We start from the raw sequence: 19,836 nt of genomic DNA on the forward strand, positions 1-19,836 counted from the left end.
ATGATGTTAGAAATATAAGCTAAAAACATTCTTGGACACGTTTCAAGCATGGTCAACTAGTGCCCAAATGCATGGTGGATACTTGTTACCTTATGCGGGGAAACCAGCCATTTTCTTGCCCTCCTTTACTAGATCACAAAAGTCACTGCTATTTCCTATGTATTTTTCCACAATGTACATATATACAAGGCAAACAATCACAACTAGAACAACAGTTGATTCTCAATCATACACACCTTTTCTCAACGACCAAAGATATTTGCATGCTTAAAAACACCATATCTCCTGCAGAATCCACTAAAAAAAGCCTCTGTCAGCAACCTAATTTATATTTGGATCTTCTACAACTTGGATCTAGGACATGCTCAACAGTGTAAGTCTTGCGCCACCTTTCTTTGGAGGCAATCATTAACCTTCTCGAGGTAAGATATGATCCAAGAACAAGTACAATCCAACCACTCAATATCATCCACTACTAATGGTTCAAGACATGTTCCTTGGAACTAACTAGAGCATCTAACTATTAAAGCCAATACTTAAGTGATGATACCTGTCATCTCAACAAACATTCCTTTTCCTTTACAGGCTGTCTCTGGCAAGAACCAAAAATTTTCCGCATCCACATAATGAATTTACCAATTTGATCTAAACTTCTGCCTACGGTCAACTCGTTTTTTCAATGCTGAGTTTGGTTTCAAGACGGACTAGTGTTAATATGAATGAATTGAGAAAGATTTGGACACCCCAAATGGTTTTGGTTGACTAAGGGAGGGACGGCAGGAATTTGTGAGTTTCATTCATGAACGTTTGTAGGTAAAAAAAAAAAAAGGTGTAATATGATAATCTTTCCATCGTATATGCACACTTTTCAACTCAGCTGTTCACTGGCGGTGTAAAACAGGAATGTCGGTTCATGCCTATTCGATCCAATGGTACCGACTGAAAATGGACTGGGACATTCTTTGTGGCATGTAAGAATTTGTTTTGTAAATCAAATGGCCCAATAAATAAAAGAAGACATTATTGGGCCATTTGATTTAACAGAAACAAATTCCTGGACTGTGCCGAAGTTGACTAAATAAGCACCGTTTGGGAACAGTAAAAGGAACTATGTTAGTTATAGACCTTACATGACAAACAGAAGCATAAAATGACTATAGTATGAAAGGGATAGTCCTCACAACATTCTTCTTTGCATTACAGAATGATCGTAGGCTGTCTTCATCAATAATGCCGGAGCTCGATAAATGAACTCCATAATTTTCCATTCTTTTAATATCTCGTGGAATGGGAGATTGCCAAAGTCCATCCCACCATGCCGGAGGGAGAAGAGGGGTTAAGGCACACTGATTAGGCTGGCCAGGACAGCTTAAAGGACCTGCAAATCTGTTCCAGATATGCCCCCAGCCAACCTGGTTCTTCAAACCCTCTGTCAACAAATTACTTTGGAAGCTACTCAAAAATGAAAAGTCTGAACCAGTAGAGTTGTTCCCTGGGCACATTGACATGTTATGTAAGAAACAGTTGAACAAATGTTCCTCAAGGAAATCATTCTTTTCCTACATTATCCAACATGGAAAATGATTGAGAGAGTTCTTTACAATACCAGGATTGTCAAGATTGTGTGCTGCAGCCAGTGCCGCGATTAGCTGAGCATAGGTAGTACCTATACGCCGGTGAGCACCAGATATAACAGCATGCTTGGCACGGGATGCAAGAAAGAAATCCACAAAAGCAACCCATCTTGGTGACGGGCCCCAGTCCTTCACTCTGAAATCCAATTTATGGAATTCATCATGCGTTGCAGAGATGTTTCCTCTAAAGTGTTCGTAATCAAAATGAATAACCTGAAAAAAAATTACGAATGAAGTTAGTCCAATTTTTTTTTACAAGCGTACAAAAGATCTAGGAGGCTATAACCGATCAATTATTCCATTAACCATGTAATCTGAAAATGGGGCTATCAATTGTCCAGAAGTGACACAATTCGATGAAATGAAATTGTGCAATGAGGCAGTTACCTCTGCAAATTCGCCTAAGATTGGCATGATGCTTTTTACGAAGTCTGGAGTATCAGATACTAAAACCAATCTGGGTTTCGGGACTGTGGTTAGATTAAGCATGGCTTTTCTGATGCACTGCACTGCGGCCTGTAAACCTCTGATGGACCTGAAATACAGATGCACATTACTCAGTTGAAGGATTACAAAATTGAGGGAAATTTTCTTACATTCCGAGTAGTCTGGATACTACTCTCATTAATTAATTGTCTCATAAGCATCTTTATGAATGACGTGGGGTTTATCAGCATTAAACATAAAAGAGTAGGCACAATGAGAGTACTAGAAATTTTCCCAAAAGAGAGGGACAAAAGAACCATCAGGTTCCTTTTTCTTTTCAACAATTTCTCAGGTTCCTTTTTCAACAATTTCTAATCTCTAGTGAATCTCTCAATAGGATTCGAACCCATATAAAGTTCTGACCATCTGTCAGAGAAAAAAGAACGAATAAATCTTATAGGATTTTTAAGAAATTCTTTGATTTCTTCCGGATAATCATCTGCTTCTCACGTTCCGTGAATAGCCGAAACATTGAGAAATATCCATAAAAACATTTAGGGAATGAGTCTGATTCTATCTCTATTCATTCCGTTTGAAGAAGGGAAGGATCCCAAATAATTGATCTTTCTTTTAGTTGTTGAATCTCTCTTTGATTTTCGAATCCTCGTTACTAATGAAATCAAAATGATCTCTGGATGGATCAAAAGCCAGTATTTTATCAAATAAATGGAATTTATTGAAAGAAGAATCCGTGGATTCAATTCTTATAGCTGGTGGCAGTAGAGAAAGAAGGAAACAACAGTAGTTAAGTAGTAAAACCACCTATTCATAAGCATCCGCATGTGCAATGAAATATCAGGATCAGCCCCACTTTTAAGGACTGAAAGCACTGCCTCTTCAACATCCTTTGAAGGAGATATAAGAATTCTCATCAGTTCTCCAAATACATTAGGTCTAGATTCTAAAACCTCCGGCTGTCCAAATAAATTAGAAGCAGCAGCCCTCATAGCAGGATGTACATTCTTCAAGAAAAATTGAGCAGCCACAGCATCAGTTGTACCTTGGAACCTGATGCACTCCATTCAGCATAATAAACAAGTACAAAATGAGTACCAGTTTAATGTAAAATGAAAGTTAATCATACCATATGATAGGATGCTCCCATTCCTTCCAATTACTGCAAAGGACATTTGTCTGTGCAGGCTTTTCAAAATCGTCAATCCGCATGATCAAATGCCTTTTGAATTTCCTAACACAACCTTTAAGTCTCCACAAATGTTTGATTTCTTTCAAGGTAAACGAGATATCAGAATAAGATATGTAGTCCCCGAATGGAAACTTGCCCCTGAAAATATTAGTAATAGAATAACTACTGTAAATATAGATAATTAAAGGAAAAAAAAAGATGACTAGGAGGAAAAAGTTAAAAAGAAAAAACATACAGAGAATAGTTCAAGTTCACATGCTATCAAGGCACGACTACAAACCTATTTCACAGATATGCCATAGTTTCCATACCATACCAGATGCACCACGAGTTTTTACATACCATATCATAGACAATAAATGCTTCTAGCGACTCAATGCAATTATAGTATTCAAAACCAATATTTAAATAGAAATAAAAAGACTTGATATAGAATCAACATGCCTGGTTTGCCCAATAATCAAGGATCTGTTCAGCATTATACTTAAAGCTCCAGCAGTTAGAATCTTGTACATCTCATTTCCAAAGCCTGCCTCGGAAGATTTTCCCATGACAAAACCATGTTTGCAGAACTGCTCAGGAGGAAGATGTCGCACTCTTGAAGCACCTAAAATGAAACTAACTATGTGAGCATTTGTAGATCTCAAAAAGCTAACAAGTTTTCCACCAGAAAACAATTATGACAGAAGATTTGACAGTGAAGGAAACGTCAAGATGGTTCGCGCATAATCATCCATAAAAACGAAAAGAAGATGACAGTATTATGAAGTTAATGAAACCAAAAGTCAAAAGATGGCAATCAAGAAGATTAGTTTTAAATTGTATTTGAATAAAGAGCATAGACCCGAGTTAAATATGCACACCATCAGACAAGTACTAATTTTCCGATGACCTATTCTAATTCTAAAGAACGAATATACATACTTGAGTTTCCTCCCTTATGTATTATTTTGTCAGGAGGTACACCATAACTCGCAAGACTCAAGAAGTTCCAGTTTGTGGTCTTCGCTGCAACTGCTTAGCTTCACAAAACGTCCTCAAGTGGAAGTTTGGAAGCAGTTACAAACTTAAGAAACCAGTAAGTTGACTATTAATTACAACTGACTATACTAGTCAATAAATCAAAATAGTAAACTGACGGCAGCAATTAACTTCTAACATTGAACTAAACCAAACCAGCCAGCGGTTCATTTTCAATTTACTCCATTGGTATCTTCCTTATTATAGACCTAACAGTTGCTTTGTAACAGCCCAAGTCCACCACTAGCAGATATTGTCCGCTTTGGCCCGTTACGTATAGCCATCAGCCTCACGGTTTCAAAACGCATCTGCTAGGGAAATGTTTCCACACCATTATAAGGAATGCTTCATTTCCCTCTCCAACCAATGTGGGATCTCACAACCATTGAGTCCACCTCGATTTCAAAGCAGCTCAGGGAGATCATTATGCATGCACATAAGGTACCTAAATTGAATCATGATTACATTGAAGTTTTAACCACGTATACTATCGTTATGGTATTAATACTATGATCGTTATGGCATTATTATCCCCCACTGACCAAGTGAAATGGTCTCTTCGACCTGCCAAAGAAAGAACGATAATGGCATTCCACCCTTCTGCTAAATTTTTTATTTTATTTTATTTAATAAGAAGCTGGATCTATCATTGAGCAAAAGAAACGAAAAACGGCCCATGGCTTAGGATATAAGGAAAAGTTGACCAAAATCCTTCTTTTGCACCAGTCCATTGGCATCCATCTTCCTACAAACTTCTAGCCAGGTGAAAAAGTAACGACTCTGTTCAGGAACTCTTACCTTCCAAATTATATCTGGGAAGCCCAAGGTATTCTCTAGTTTCATCCACTGCCTTTTTCAACTACTTTACCCAACTTACTCCCTCTTTCTTCCACATTCCTCCATTTTGTTTCCACTTTCCTCTATTTTCACTCATCTTTCCAACATGAAATCCCGCGTTCATAAAATGCAGGGTACCATCTTCATGACAAAGGATCAATATTATGGTGAAAATGGCAGAGAGGGAAGCTAATGGGGTTGAGAGAAGATGCAAGAAGCCATGCAGATTCATAAGTTATTCTCGTAAAAGAGATGACATTCTCAAGTTTGGACAAAATACCTTTGTTTTTGATCTAGAACCTTTTTTTACCCAATACCACCAAGTCATCAGTATTATAAATTCAATTGTTTCTGCCACTACACTCACCATAGAACATCAATAGATTATAAGAATGGAAAATGAAAACCATCACTCAACTAACCTGATCTAAAAACCAAAACAAGAACTGATTTCTAGTAACTATTAATTATTCAAAGAGAGTGCAGACAGTTGTCAGAAAAGCAAATAAAGAAACATTACCATTCAAACAAAAGTGATTTTGAATAATTGTTCTTACTCTCAGGCTTTCCTTCCAGACACCATCGTTAAAGACCTCTCCCATCCGCTCCACCGTCGCGCAGGAGCCCCGCCTTCCCTCGATTCCACTCCGAGCAAAACTTTCCTCAACGTCGTCGCCATTACCAAACTGATCAGAGCTCAATTCTGATCCTCGGGATTCCAGCCTAAAAAGAACATTGAGCATCAAAAAACCAATTGCAGCACCGACAGCACATAGAACGACGACATATCGTACAAGCGATGACGATCTCTTCCTCTTGGATCCACCATGCCTCATTTTTTCCACTGCTTCACGATCTGCTGCAGGAGATTCAGATCACCATTCCCAAACAGAAACGCGAATTGGAGCTGATTGTGAATTTTTGTCGCGCCCAATTAAGCTTAAAGCTTGGTGTTTCCAGCGGAGAAATCGGAGTAAATAACTAACAATTACAAATAGATTAAATAATAAATTCACCATTTCACTCCATCAAATTTTCACCACCATCTGCATAATTTTACCACCGTAAATATGTGAATTTAAATTTCTTATCTAAAAAGTTAAAGTTTATTTTAACATTTTAGCATATTTAGTAACAATTGTTTTAAAATTTTATTATAATATGTAATTGTTTTTATCTATTTTGTATTTAATAAATCTTTAAAACTTTTAATTTTATCTCATAAATAGTGGTTAATATGTTATTCAACAATTAAAAATCTATATATTTATTAGTATACGTGTGTAAAAAACTTTTTGACCGGAAAAACTCGACCAACCCAACCTAACTCAACCTACACGATCTAAGCAGGATTATAAACTTATTTGAGTTGGATTAGATTCATATGTTCAAGCATATATAAGACTGAATTGAACCAACACAAATTTATTATTAATTTTAAATATATATATATATATTATATAATATAATTATATATACATATTTTTGTTTTATTTTTATTTAATTTCCCAATTATTTTTCTATTATTTACACGCCAACCTTATTTCAAAATAGTTTTCTAAAATATTTTACAGCTAACGTTAAACAAAAATTTGAATAATTCAAATCAACCCAACTCAAAAAAATTGATCGTTCAATTGGGTTCATTATTTAATAATAGTGAGTTGTCAACTTCTTTCTCCTAAAGGTTATATACGTTGTTGTTACTCATTTGCTTGCTTATATAACGTCTCTTTCGAAAATCTCTAAAATCTTCTCTTAAACCGAGGTCAGAGGCTCGAGCATACGTCGTTTGGCCGTAGGCGACGCAAGAACGAATTGGCTTAGCTCACTTGTCGTTCGAAGGTGAGTGCCGCACAATTGCAAGTCCGCTGCCATAAGGAGTACGATTGTGACAAGGTAAATTTTGAGAATTTAATCAAAATTATATATAATAAATTTATTAATCTACATATGTAACATAAATATGAAAATTTAACGAGTAAATTTAAATGAATTTTAAAAAAAGCTTAATTAAAATTCAGATTTTTAAAAAAAATAAGAATTTAAAAACCTAATATTTTACTGGAATATATAAACTTTGATGGGATAATGGCACGTGGCAAGATTTGTATTTAAAAACATTTAATTTGGGTGGGAAAATAAATAGAAAGGGAGTGGGGCTTTGAAGGGAAGCAGAAAGTCCGACCACAGAATCAGGGCGTGGCCTGCAGAGCCAAGTAACCGAAGTTCTCTAAACTCCCGCTCTCTCGCCTCTCCTTCATAACGACCATTTCAAATCCCACCACAAAAGTCAAAAAAAAAAAAAAAAAAAAAAAAAAAAAAAAACACACTCCTGATGATCAGACAAAAACAAAATTTCCATAGCATGGACAATTTTCTTCACAATTCCCACCTCTTTTCTTGAATCTCTCCGATTTTTCTTCGTTCTTCCAAGTTCCAAGTTCCACGTTCAACGACAATGGAGATGGACAAGAACCAGCCTGAGAATCAACACCTTCTTCAAGAGACCACTAGCTTCACTACCAATGGTGATGCCCCCCGATTGGACGGCGCTGATGATGCCGATGTTACTGTTCCTGATCCTGATGCTGCTGTAGGAACCGACGACGATGTAAAATCTGCCGAGAAATTGGAGAATCAGGAGGAGGGGGAGGAGACGCAAAAGGAGGAGGAGGAGAAGGAAAAGGAGGAGGAGGAGGAGGAGGAGGAGGAGGAAAAGAAGGAGGATGAACCGGATCTTCATTATAATCTCCATACGATTCTTGCGGATGTCGATCAGTTTCTGTTAACTCCTCACGGTTCTCGTGATCGAGAGGAAGATTCCACTGTTGAGATTCCGCACTTCATTGACAAATTCTTGGATCTTGTGGATGCGAAGATTGAGCAATACAATAACGCGGAATCGAATGCGAAGGAGAACCAGTGTCGAGTGCCGGAAGATGAGTCGTCGTTTCTCGAAGCGGTTGATCGGATATCGAAGCTGAACACTGCGATTCACGAAATGAAATTGGAAGAGGAGAAGAATTCGTTGATCAATCGCATAGGGAGTACTCAACAGCGAGCGATTTCTTATTTAGAAGAAGAGTTCAGGTTCTTTCTCGAGGAATCCAAAAATAGAGATGTGGATGTTGACGATACGAAAGGAGATCGTTGTGGAGTACCAGAAGCTGAACCCGATCATCAACAGATTCCAGTTTACTCCAACGAGATCTTGAGCTATTTGAAAAAAATCGCCAATCAAATGATTTCCGGTGGATACGAATCGGAATGCTACCATGTCTACATCGTTGCGAGAAGAAACAAATTCGAAGAGGCCTTGTTGAACCTAGGGTTCGAGAAACACAGCATCGATGATATCCAGAAGATGAGCTGGGAATCAATGGAGTGTGAGATCGGCACATGGATCAGAACCTTCGAGCAATGCACCATCGTTTTGTTCTCTGGCGAACGGAATCTCGCCGAATCTATATTTTCAGCGCATCCTAAGATTTCCGCCAATCTGTTCAACAACCTAACTCACGGCATTGTGATTCAACTGCTAAATTTCTCAGAAGGTGTTGCAATGACGAAACGCTCCGCCGAGAAGTTGTTCAAGCTTCTTGATATGTACGAAGCTCTTCGCGATATGCTCCCAAAAATGGAAAGCTTATTTCCAGAAGAATACGCCGATGAGCTCAGAACAGAGATCGCAACCACTCGAACTCGTCTAGGCGAAGCGGCGATATGCATATTTTGCGATCTCGAAAACTCGATCAGAGCGGACACCGGAAAAATCCCGGTACCAGGCGGCGCCGTTCATCCATTGGCTCGATACACCATTAACTACTTGAAATACGCTTGCGAGTACAGAACCACACTGGAACAGATATTCAAAGAACACGCAAAGATCGAGCGAGCCGATTCAACAAGTCGACCACGTTACGAAGGCGAACAAGCACCGACTTACAACCCTAACTCTGACAATCAATCACCATTCTCCGTGGAACTGATGCGGGTAATGGAGCTCCTGGACTCAAATCTGGAAGCAAAATCAAAGCTATACAGAGACATAGCACTGAGTTCGATTTTCATGATGAACAACGGTCGATACATCTTGCAGAAGATCAAAGGATCTCCAGATATCCACGAACTGGTAGGCGATACGTGGTACAGGAAGAGATCTTCGGATCTTCGTCAATACCACAAGAACTACCAGAGAGAGACGTGGGGGAAATTATTGGGTTATTTGAACCACGAGGGCTTGACCTGGCACGGGAAAGTGAATAAGCCAGTGCTGAAGGAGAGGTTTAAAGGATTCAACGCCCTGTTCGAAGAGATTCACAAAACACAAAGCTCGTGGATCATAAGCGACGAACAGCTCCAGTCGGAGCTCCGAGTATCAATATCGGCGGTGATGATTCCGGCGTACAGATCATTCCTGGCTAGGTTTTCGCAGTACCTGGATCCGGGGAGACAAACAGAGAAATACATTAAGCTTCAGCCTGAAGACATAGAAACCTACATAGATGAACTATTCGACGGGAATCCAACCTCCATGGCAAGAAGGAGAACATAAAGCTCGAAGCCCCAGAAACGAATTTGAAAAAGGCAAGACACCATTTCTCTCTTCTTCTTCTTCTTCTTCTTCTTCTTCTTCTTCTTCATCTTCTTCTTGCTGAGGTTAATTCTGTTGTTTCAGCTTCAATCTGCAGATTGCAACTGATAAATTGCAATAGCAGTTGCAAATTCTTCCTCCTTGGCTTCAACTTGCTGAATCGCTGCTGGGCTGCTCCCTTTCTTTTTTTTTTTTTTTTTTTTTTTATAATTTTGTTTATGTTGCATTTTTCCCCTCTCGTTTTTTCAAATGATTGTTTGTAATTGTCAAATCAATGTAATTCTTTTGTTGTTGGCCTTCCCTCCATTGTTGCCTCCACACCCAATAGATTTTTATTGTTTTATTTACAAATTCTGTTCTTTTTTTATATACCTAAATGATATTTGATTTTGTACGTCAACTTGGTTGGGACATCTTTGGAATTGTTGAAAAAAAAAAATTCAAAGTGCATTTCTTTTTTTAAAAAATTATTTAATTAGTTTGGAATTAAAACACTTACCTTCTTTTTAATAAACTCAAATTAATTTTGTACTTAAAATATTATGATTAGAGAGTGAGGTTTGAATTTTTTAATTAGTTTGGAATTAAAACACTTACATTTTTTTTTTATAAATTTTTTTTTATATAAACTCAAATTAATTTTGTACTTAAAATATTATGATTGAAGTGAAGTTTGCTCGATTATCTACAGTAATCATCAGCGTTAGTTGTTTGAAGAGCTGATGGACGACAACTAATATAAATGACAGTAATAGAGTTCGAGATGAGTAGTGATATAGAAATGATCGATTCTCATATTTTAATAATTTGTTTTAATAAAAATAGTAACGAAGTAATATAATAAATCAAATAAAAAATAATGTTCAAAACAATTATCTTCGATTCTAAAAGAACAATTATCAGGAATATTTTATATCATATATTTGTTGAAAAAGTGTACCTCAAACACAAAAGGAAAAAACGTCCCATTATTTATGAACAGACAGATACAACACACCTTCAACGGCACTCCCACTCCAAAAACTTATGCATTATTCAGCTAATCGTTGAATTCCTGCTAGTTTCAGATCTCAAAGCTTGCTCGTAATGTTGATATTCCTGACCTTTGATGGCCTTGGGGCTGTATCTTTGGGGACAACAATGGTGAGGAGCCCATCCTCAACCTGCGCCTTGATTTTATCCAACTTAACGTTTTCTGGCAGTTCAATCTCCCTGGAAAATCCCCTCTTCCCTGTTTGTCTTTCCGCCAAATGCCAGATTGCCTCCTTTCCATGAGCTTCCTCTTTACCACTCGTTCCTTGAATGTGTAGGACATTCGCCTCGTCGACCTGTACTGTTATCTCGTCCTTGCTGAACCCTGTGCAGATTTCGAATTAGGAAACGCATGGAGAAGAAAAACAGAGAGAATTTAAGAGAGTGATGAACTAAACATGTATTTTGTGAAGAGATGTCTGTAACTGTTCGAGTTAACCTTGCACAATCTCCTACAAAAGCTTGTGAACTCGTTCCGTATGAACTCTTGGTGATTTTCCTTTTCACTTATTTTGTTAGGAGTACTAATTTTAGTTGGCCGCCATCTCCAGATTTTCATTTTTCGTTTTGTTCTTCCCTCTAGGATCTACATACTAGCTTCAGACGTACAAGGAAAACTCTCAGGTACTACGCTCATTCATCCATTCATCCGTTACTTGCCACAACATTTCATCTTATGAGGTGTGTGTTAAGGATATTTAGTAATAAATTATACTTTCCCGTATATATTATATTTGATATTTTATTATAAGGCAAATATCTAATATTTGCCTTATTACTATAGATATCTTTCCATTTATTGTTATTTCCATTTATTACTATTTCCATATCCTTGTAATTTATTTGATTATAAATAAGATAACTTTCACACCATTTAGGTGTGGTGGATTAATCAAACATTCACATGGTATCAGAGCCATTTTGGTTTAGCAACCCGGATTCTTTCTTTTCAATGGCTTTTGAAATCTTGTACTGTTCTTCTCCACCACCACTGTTGGCTTTGACGCCGCAGGGGCAGTCGTCATGGCTGCCACATGCAGAGCCGATTGATTATTCTTCGGCTCCACCCTTTTGACCTCCAAATCATCCTTCGCCATACTCTGTACATACAACCTCACCTTTTCCAAACATAGCCTCTTTCATTTTCTTCCCAATTTTCCTTTCATCCTTCATCCTTCATCCTTCACAAAAACCCTAATCTTAGGATCTTCATCAGCATTTCTCTTCGAAAATATACAGAATCTCAATAAGCCCATCGACCTTCTGTAGAGATTTACCTTTGGAATCTGGGCGCCGCACTGGCATCTTCGCCAACCAAGTTGCCGCCGCCCTTCTCGCCAAAATTGGCTCCTTCGCCCCAATGTGGCGACTCTTCCAGCTGCCCTTCTCGCCAAAATTGGCTCCTTCGCCCAATGTGGCGACTCTTTCGGCTTCAACATTGTCTTTGTCCCTTGCTCTAGGTTTCCCCTTCTACTTCTTGGGGTTAGACATATTCTCACCAGAGCCAAGGCAGCATCGTCGCTAAGCGACAATCCCTCTTCATGGGTTAGACATATTCTCGTCGAAGCCAAGGCAGCATCGCCGCTAAGCAGCAATCCCTCTGCAATTTTCGATGGCCAAGAAAGTGTTTCTCTACGCCTCCTCTGAACCAGGTTGTTGACATCTTCACGAAAAGTGTTTCGCAACCTCTTTGAATTTTTCAGATCCAAGCTTCACGTTCGTTCAAATCTGACGCTCAGCTTGCGGTGGGGTGTTAAGGATATTTAGTAATAAATTATACTTTCCCGTATATATTATATTTGATATTTTATTATAAGGCAAATATCTAATATTTGCCTTATTACTATAGATATCTTTCCATTTATTGTTATTTCCATTTATTACTATTTCCATATCCTTGTAATTTATTCGATTATAAATAAGATAACTTTCACACCATTTAGGTGTGGTGGATTAATCAAACATTCACAGTGTGGAATGCTGAACAGGAGAAATATGTACCAGCGTTGCAGAGATTTTCTCTTCTATGTACTAACATTTAATCCACCTTAAGAAACCAAATATATAAACACTCGATTAAGTACTATGTTTATCTAAACTCGAACAGTGTTTAATTTTCATTGATTTTCAACAAGTTCCATAGGCGACGACGATTCAATCATCCAAGACAGGAAGCACTGTTCAAACTCATTGAACTAAAAGATTGATTGCACATTGAATCTAAACTCCAAAAAATAAAACAATTCCTCCAACTGAACCTAGTAAATAAGTTGTTTATAATCACTCCGAATGAACCAAACAAGTCAATAATCCAAGAAAAGGAAAAGAACTCAAACAAAAGAAAAAACAACACGAACAAAAATCCACAAAACCTAGAGAACGTCCATTCCGCATAGACATCAGAGGCATAACTTTCACACACCTCAAATCAAGGCCGTATTGCGTAAATCAGCATTCAAAGCCAAGCGGAAATGAAAAGTAAAAAGAATAATAAAAAGTTACCTGGAACGTCAACCTTGAAGATGTGAGCATTGGATGTTTCGAGCCAATCCATGAGCGCAATGGTGCCGGACGGTCCCCGGAACACGGGCGGGCTCCAGAAGAAGCGCCGAAGAGGATATCCAAAGAGATCATTCGCCATTGAAAGCAAGCCTAAGGAATTGAAGTTCCACAGACGGCAGCTGCTATATACGGAGCTGATCGAAACTAAAAATCTCTGGAAACTGAAACGATCTCCAGAGACTTCCGACCTTCGATCATTTTATCTGCCACTGTCTTCTAGACTCTTCTCCTACATTTCTGAAACCCATCATCCCTCACGTGTCATCCACGTGCAATATGAGCTCTAAATGGAATAATAATTTTGAAAATATTATTATAAAATTGATGAAGCTAGAAATTATCTAATAATAATTAATCAAATTTTTATAAGATTTTTGTTGGAATTTATGCATTAATCATGTTTAATGTTAATTTAATTTTATAAAAAAAATTAAAATTTTTATTGAAATAACAGACTCTCCTCGTTCATACGAAAAAATATATTTTCTCTCACTTATATATCCATGATTTTTCTCTTAATTAATTAACGTGAGATTCCACATAAGAATTTAGTCGTGATAATGCTACAAGATATTAAGTCAGACGTTACTTGTACCACAACAGAGGACATGCGAAAATAGAGAATCGGAGACTTAATTGATGGAAGAATAAAAAGGTGTATGAATCAAGGAAGGCAAAGAACACGAGAGGCAGTGAGACTGTGGGAAGGAGGTCCTAAAGAAACGTGAGAAGAAATGTGGATATTTCACTCGGTTGTTTCATTGCATTCAAGAATTCTTTGTCCCGTCACATATTCATAAAAGAATAGCTGGTGCACCACACCACCCTGTGTCTAACTTTGATACCATTTGTAACCGCCTAAGCTCATTACCAGTAGATATTGTCCGCTTTAACTCGTTACGTGTAATCGAGGTTTCCATACTCATACATATTATAGTCCAAGCGAACCCACGTAGAATATTCCCTAAACTATGACCGACAATAAAGGTATTTATGAGTTTAATGTAGGAAAACAATGAAGGATTAGTTGGCGTAACCGGTAAAACCGTTGCTTTCCATTAATAAATAAGAATAAATTCTCAAAATTGATATTAGAATAATCATGCTTCAACCATTGATTTGGCCCTAAAATTATAATTAAAAGCTTGAAAATTATAATTAATTATAGAATATAGAAAGTGGTTAGCCATGTTGTAACCAAATTATTTGCACTTAAACCAGCTCATCATTTGGAAATTAAATTTTATTTTATATTTAAAAATGTTCAAATAAATTAAAATGTTTTCATGTCAAAGAGAATTTCCAAAATTTTAATTGGAAATTTGAGAGCATTCATACATTAGCTCCACACAAAAATAACATATTTTAATTCAATTTAACCAACCATATTTAAAATATAATTAAAACTTTTTATATAAAAAAATGGCTAAATAACGAAATTAAAAAGGAAATACAAGCTGAAATGAAACAAAGCTTAAAGGTCAAGCAATCAAAAGAGCCAAAGTCAAAATAATACACCGTTATTGATTTGGTGTGTAACGGTCTAAGTTCATTGCTAATAGATATTGTTCGCTTCGGTTCATTAGTATTGTCGTCTACCTCACGATTTTGAAACGTGTTTGCTAAGGAAATGTTTTCATACCCTTATAGGGAATGTTTCGTTTCACCTTCTAATCGATGTGAGATCTCACAATCCACCTCCCTTAGAATCACAATCGCACTTTGATGACAACGGACTTGCGATTGTATGACACTCACCTTCTAGTAACAAGTGAGTTAAGCCTATTCGTCATTGCGTTGCCTACGGCCAAACGACGTATGCTCGAGCCTCTAGCCCCGATTTAAGAAGAAAGTTTTAAAAAACGGGGGCAGAGAAATTTCAAAAGAGAGTTTTGAAAGCAAGATTTGAGAAATTGAGAGGTGTGTTATATGGGAATGTAAGCAAAAAGGCAATAACAACCGCTTACTGCATTTAACTATCGGGTAGGGACCCTTATAAGGATTGCTTCGTTTCCCTTTTTAAATGACGTGAGATCTCACAATCCACCCCATTTGGGCCCGGCATTCTCATTGGCACACTGCCCGATGTCTGGGTATGATACCATTTGTCACAGTCCAGACCAATCGTCGATGGTGAGATTCCACATCAATTGGAGAAGGGAACAAAACATTCCTTTTAACCGTGTGTAAATCTCTTTACGTTTTAAAACAACGTGACTGATGACGATACGTAATGAATCAAAGCAGACAATATTTATTAGCGGTAGGCTCGTATTTGAAATACAACGAGCAACTTGGTTTTAATTACACACAATCCCAAAGCTAAATTTAGAAGGAACATGTAAAAATCTTATGGAAAAATCCAAATCCAAAGAATCAACAAACAATTTTAAGTTCAATTAGTTCTATAATCTGTCAGCATTCCTCCTTTGAATCATCAGAGAAATGCTTGCTAGATTGAAGGTGGAACCATGATTGAATCAGCCGAGTAAAATTGCTGAGAAACAGTACTATCCACGTCATAAAACTTATCGTTGCTCGTGTCTTGTTCTTTCAGTAAGATCGAATGATATATTTCATCGATTCGACTCGTCACCTTCGCCATCGAAGGGCGACTATCCGGGTGTGGTGCTGTACACAACATGGCAAGATGTAGAAGTTGAACCATTTCATCCAAGCCATTCTTGTATTCTAACAGCTCCTCATCGAACACTTCGGCCGTTTTCTTCTCTTCGATCTTCGAGTGCACCCATCGTGGGAGGTCTATGCCATCGTCATTGAGCATTGGCGAGTTCGGAGCCTTCCCTGTTAAAAGCTCTAGAATTACTACACCGAAACTGTAAACATCTGCTTTTAAGGATACTTTTCGAGGATCGGTGACCTCAGGGGCACGGTAGGTTGCAATATGGTTCGGAGTGGATGTAGGACTTGCAATCTGAATGAGGCCGAAGTCGGAAACACAAGCTGTCCGGGATCGATTGAGGAGAATGTTTGAAGACTTTATATTGCCATGGGAGGTTGGAGGTCGTCGAGAATGTAGATATGTTATCCCCCGAGCGGCTGCGAGCGCAATGCCCGCCCTTGCTTCCCATTTCAATGGAGTCCTGCCCGGACTTTTGTTGCCTGAAACCATAAGATAACCATATAGACATAACACTCATTCAGAGGCACAACATGTGATTGTTATAAACAAATTCTTAACCTGAGGCAACAAAAGATAATAGCAGACATACAAAAACCATCTAAATCGCTGTTACAATCACACTCTTAAAACTTCGATTTTCAATCATTGCTTCAGCCATATGAACTCGTTTCTATCGTTGGAATTCAGCCCCAGTCCAAGTTCACAGCTAGTAAATATCATACGCTTTGGCCCATTACGTATCATCATCAGCCTCACAATTTTAAAACATGTCTATCATGGAAAGGGTCTAGCGTACTCCGAGCAGTGCCTTGTGTCACAACCCAACAATGGTTGTGCTCCCAAGTATGTCATCCAGGACGATGACTAGTTTAAGTGAGGGAGAATGTTACAACCTAACTATGAAGAGAGTAGGTTGTGACCCTCACATTGCAACAAGAGAAGTGGCGTCCATCCGGCTACGCGAGGGCCTAGACGAGTGCCATGATGCGACCAGAGTAGGTTGTGACATTCTCCCCCCACTTAAACTAGTCATCGTCCTCGATGACATACTTGGGGTCACAACCATTGTTGGGTCGTGACATTCTCCCCCACTTAAATTAGTCATCATCCTGACTTACTTCGGGGCACAACCACACTTTGGATTGTGACCCCTTGCACCGTCTGGTAACTGGCTCTGATACCATTTGTAATAGCCTAAGTTCACCGCTAGCACATATTGTCCTCTTTGAGTTAGAGAGGAGAACGAAACATTCCTTATAAGAATGTGTAAACCTCTCACTGGTAGGCGCGTTTAAAAACTTCGAGGGAAAACTCGAAAGGGGAAGCCTGAGGAGGACAATATCTGCAAGTATTGGGCTTGAACGGTTACAAAAACCGGCAAACTACTCCTATATAGTTTAAGCAGCACAATTCCATCCTCCAAATCACAAATTACTCAAAAAATTCATCAAAACTCTAAAATGGAAGAAAGAAGCTCACCATGTAAATGCACAGATAAGCTTCCCATGGAGACATAATCACACAGCAGCAGCTTCTCATCTCCGCCATAATAGTAACCATTAATGGAAACCAAGTTCTGATGGTTCATCATCCCCAAGCTTTCAATCTTCTCCTTGAATTCCTTCTCTGAAACTTTGACATCTCTCAACCTCTTAACCGCCACAGTCATCCCTACATCCAGAGCTGCCTGGTAAGTTGATCCAAAAGAACCCTTCCCCAGCACCTCTGCTGAAGCTTTCAACAGTTCCTCCAAATCAAACGTTCTTTCTCCATTCCCACAGAACACCAAATTCCTCTCACTCCCAATTCCTCCGCTTCCGCCGCCGGCATTATCGACCTCCGACGACAATCTCTCGGAGGTCGTCGTCTGAGCACCAGCTGACCGATTAGTCCTGTTCGTCTTTCGGTACAGAAAGATTAAAATCAGAACTATAATCAAGAATGCAACCAAACTTCCGATAACTATTCCGATGATTGCTCCTGTGGATAATTTCTTCTCCTCGCCGTCGCAAGGGCTCAGTGGCTTCCCGCAGAGAGAGTTGCCATCGAAGGCGCTGGCTGGTTGATCGGAAAACTGCGTAGGGATTGAGCCGTTGAGACGATTGAAAGAAACATTGAGAGCCTTGAGCGAGGGAAGGTTGAAATCAGGAATGAATCCATCGAGTTGATTCTCTTCCAAGTTGAGAACCTTCAAGTTCGTGAGATTATCGAATCCAGAAGGAATCGAACCGACGAACTTGTTGTGCGCCAAATTCAGGCGAACGAGACTCTGAATACTGAACAGAACCGGAGGAATCTCGCCGGAAAACGAGTTCCGATGCAAGTATAGATTCCGGAGGGAACGGAGGTTTGCAAAATCAGATGGAATAGAACCTGAAAGCAAGTTAGAGCGAAGAGATAGGGTTTCAAGTTGAGTCAAATTTCCAAGCCCTAAAGGAAGTTGCCCGACGAGTCCAACGCCAGGAAGCCGCAGTTCAGCAACCCTCCCGCCGCGGCAAGTGACGCCAAGCCACAAACACGGACTCTCATCGGAAAGGTTCCAACGGCGAGTCCGACTCAGAACGCCCATAGCTTTCTGAAGCACCACCAGCGCCGCCGTGTCCGACGCAAGATCCGCCTCTCCTACAGGAAAGAGCATCAAAACAACAAAAACCGCTGACGTAAACCAAAGCCGGAGCGGATTCCGGCGCTCCATTGTCGGCAATGAAGAAGAAAACAGAGAGATTGAACTCGAGAAGAATTGAGGAAGAAAGTATTGTAAAATCCAGATAATTAAGAAGATTATTGAAGTCAACAGAGGAATCACAGAGGAGATGGCTCACCATTGTAGAATAACGTGACGAAGTTGAAGTGTACAGGGGCATTAGTTGACCGAGTAAAAATGGAAAATCAGAGAGAAGGATGATGGTGAAGATTCTGAGACATTTATGGGAAGTTGACGGATTTCTTCCAAAAGTGGGCCTCGATAATCAAGAACATGCCGTCCAATATATAGCCTTGGATTAGGCCGACCAAATCGAGACGGCCAATGATTTTGTTCTTCCCTTTTCAGAACAGGTACCTAGGGATTAAGGATTTATAATCTTAATTAATGGATATTAATTAACCTTTGCTCCAAAACTAAATTAAATTCAAATGTAGGGGGAGTTTTTAATTTTATGGAAATATTGGTGCATATATGAATAAATTATAAATTAAAATAGTTTGATTTAATTGTTTTTTTTTTCTAATAAATGATTTAAAGAATAGAAAATATTTTAAATATTAATTTAAACATATATCTAATTCTAAACTTTTAATTTGGTATACGCGTGTACACTATATTTATAATTTTAAAAATTACGAGACAAAATAGAAAAATATTTTAAAATTTAGAAACTAAAAATATAATATATTTGATTAAGACCACACTTAGGAGACATTTAATTTTTATATATAAGTTTGTTTTGGTTGTCGTTCGTTCAAGATGCTTATATAAATGTCAAAATACTATAAATAAATTATAGGAATGTTTATATGATCGGAGAGTCGACCAATTCAGATTACCCAACCAAAACTATAAAGTCTGAGTTGAGTTAGATTTTTTTTTTAAAACCGACAAATCTGTTTTGTTCACGGGTTAACCCAACCAACACAAAAATATAGGGTTACGATCCAACTTAACCCTAATTTTAAAATTATTATGAATATTATAGTCCAACACAAAAATACATCACTTATGAATATTTAATATTTAAGTTTTGTGAGATTTTAATTATTAACGTTGGTAGATAAGTAAAATTTTTAAAATAAAATAATTCGACCGCTCAACTTGAAAATAGAGGGTGGCTAGGCTTGAACCATTAGGATTAGTCACCAATCCAAACAATGTAAAATT

General features: G+C 38.2%; 4 protein-coding genes across 7 annotated transcripts; 1 reads left to right on the forward strand and 3 right to left on the reverse strand.

The window, feature by feature from the left end:
• Positions 1-38: 38 nt before the first annotated feature.
• On the reverse strand, positions 39-6,084 carry LOC111444894. Of its 3 annotated transcripts, XM_023083012.1 has the most exons (8): positions 5,645-6,084; positions 3,712-3,874; positions 3,205-3,405; positions 2,883-3,128; positions 2,022-2,169; positions 1,607-1,847; positions 1,182-1,492; positions 39-285 (listed from the first exon to the last, which is right to left on the reverse strand). In XM_023083012.1, the coding sequence occupies exons 1-8, from the start codon at positions 5,958-5,960 to the stop codon at positions 268-270; spliced, it is 1,644 nt and encodes a 547-aa protein (XP_022938780.1). In that variant the 5' UTR covers positions 5,961-6,084; the 3' UTR covers positions 39-267. The 3 variants fall into 3 exon arrangements, with proteins under 3 accessions (XP_022938780.1, XP_022938779.1, XP_022938781.1); XM_023083011.1 differs by lacking the exon at positions 39-285 and having other exon boundaries at positions 833-1,492; XM_023083013.1 differs by lacking the exon at positions 39-285 and having other exon boundaries at positions 833-1,492; positions 5,682-5,768.
• Positions 6,085-7,244: 1,160 nt separating this feature from the next.
• On the forward strand, positions 7,245-9,900 carry LOC111444791 (exocyst complex component EXO70B1-like). Its single transcript, XM_023082839.1, has 2 exons — positions 7,245-9,714; positions 9,806-9,900. Exon 1 carries the CDS (start codon positions 7,586-7,588, stop codon positions 9,680-9,682), a length of 2,097 nt encoding a protein of 698 aa, XP_022938607.1. The 5' UTR covers positions 7,245-7,585; the 3' UTR covers positions 9,683-9,714; positions 9,806-9,900.
• Positions 9,901-10,612: 712 nt separating this feature from the next.
• On the reverse strand, positions 10,613-13,530 carry LOC111445251 (15.7 kDa heat shock protein, peroxisomal). Its single transcript, XM_023083521.1, has 2 exons — positions 13,256-13,530; positions 10,613-11,078 (listed from the first exon to the last, which is right to left on the reverse strand). The coding sequence occupies exons 1-2, from the start codon at positions 13,392-13,394 to the stop codon at positions 10,792-10,794; spliced, it is 426 nt and encodes a 141-aa protein (XP_022939289.1). The 5' UTR covers positions 13,395-13,530; the 3' UTR covers positions 10,613-10,791.
• A 2,036-nt stretch (positions 13,531-15,566) lies between these two features.
• LOC111444921 (probable inactive receptor kinase At3g02880) lies at positions 15,567-18,941 on the reverse strand. Of its 2 annotated transcripts, XM_023083058.1 has the most exons (3): positions 18,782-18,939; positions 17,439-18,581; positions 15,567-16,438 (listed from the first exon to the last, which is right to left on the reverse strand). In XM_023083058.1, exons 2-3 carry the CDS (start codon positions 18,526-18,528, stop codon positions 15,768-15,770), a joined length of 1,761 nt encoding a protein of 586 aa, XP_022938826.1. In that variant the 5' UTR covers positions 18,529-18,581; positions 18,782-18,939; the 3' UTR covers positions 15,567-15,767. The 2 variants fall into 2 exon arrangements, with proteins under 2 accessions (XP_022938826.1, XP_022938824.1); XM_023083056.1 differs by having other exon boundaries at positions 17,439-18,941.
• Between the last annotated feature and the right edge of the window lie 895 nt (positions 18,942-19,836).

Source organism: Cucurbita moschata, unplaced genomic scaffold, assembly GCF_002738365.1.
Source record: "Cucurbita moschata cultivar Rifu unplaced genomic scaffold, Cmos_1.0 Cmo_Scf00007, whole genome shotgun sequence".
Classification (NCBI taxonomy): domain Eukaryota; kingdom Viridiplantae; phylum Streptophyta; class Magnoliopsida; order Cucurbitales; family Cucurbitaceae; genus Cucurbita; species Cucurbita moschata.

Coding starts and splice junctions, on each gene's coding strand:
- LOC111444894 (XM_023083011.1), bottom strand. CDS start 5,960: ATGAGGCATGGTGGATCCAAGAGGAAGAGATCGTCATCGCTTGTACGA. Junction 3,406..3,711: donor TTGATTATTGGGCAAACCAG/GCATGTTGATTC, acceptor TAATATTTTCAG/GGGCAAGTTTCCATTCGGGG. Junction 2,170..2,882: donor ATGCGGATGCTTATGAATAG/GTGGTTTTACTA, acceptor TCTGTATTTCAG/GTCCATCAGAGGTTTACAGG.
- LOC111444791 (XM_023082839.1), top strand. CDS start 7,586: ATGGAGATGGACAAGAACCAGCCTGAGAATCAACACCTTCTTCAAGAG.
- LOC111445251 (XM_023083521.1), bottom strand. CDS start 13,394: ATGGCGAATGATCTCTTTGGATATCCTCTTCGGCGCTTCTTCTGGAGC. Junction 11,079..13,255: donor CTTCAAGGTTGACGTTCCAG/GTAACTTTTTAT, acceptor AAATCTGCACAG/GGTTCAGCAAGGACGAGATA.
- LOC111444921 (XM_023083056.1), bottom strand. CDS start 18,654: ATGGAGCGCCGGAATCCGCTCCGGCTTTGGTTTACGTCAGCGGTTTTT. Junction 16,439..17,438: donor CTTATCTGTGCATTTACATG/GTGAGCTTCTTT, acceptor TTATGGTTTCAG/GCAACAAAAGTCCGGGCAGG.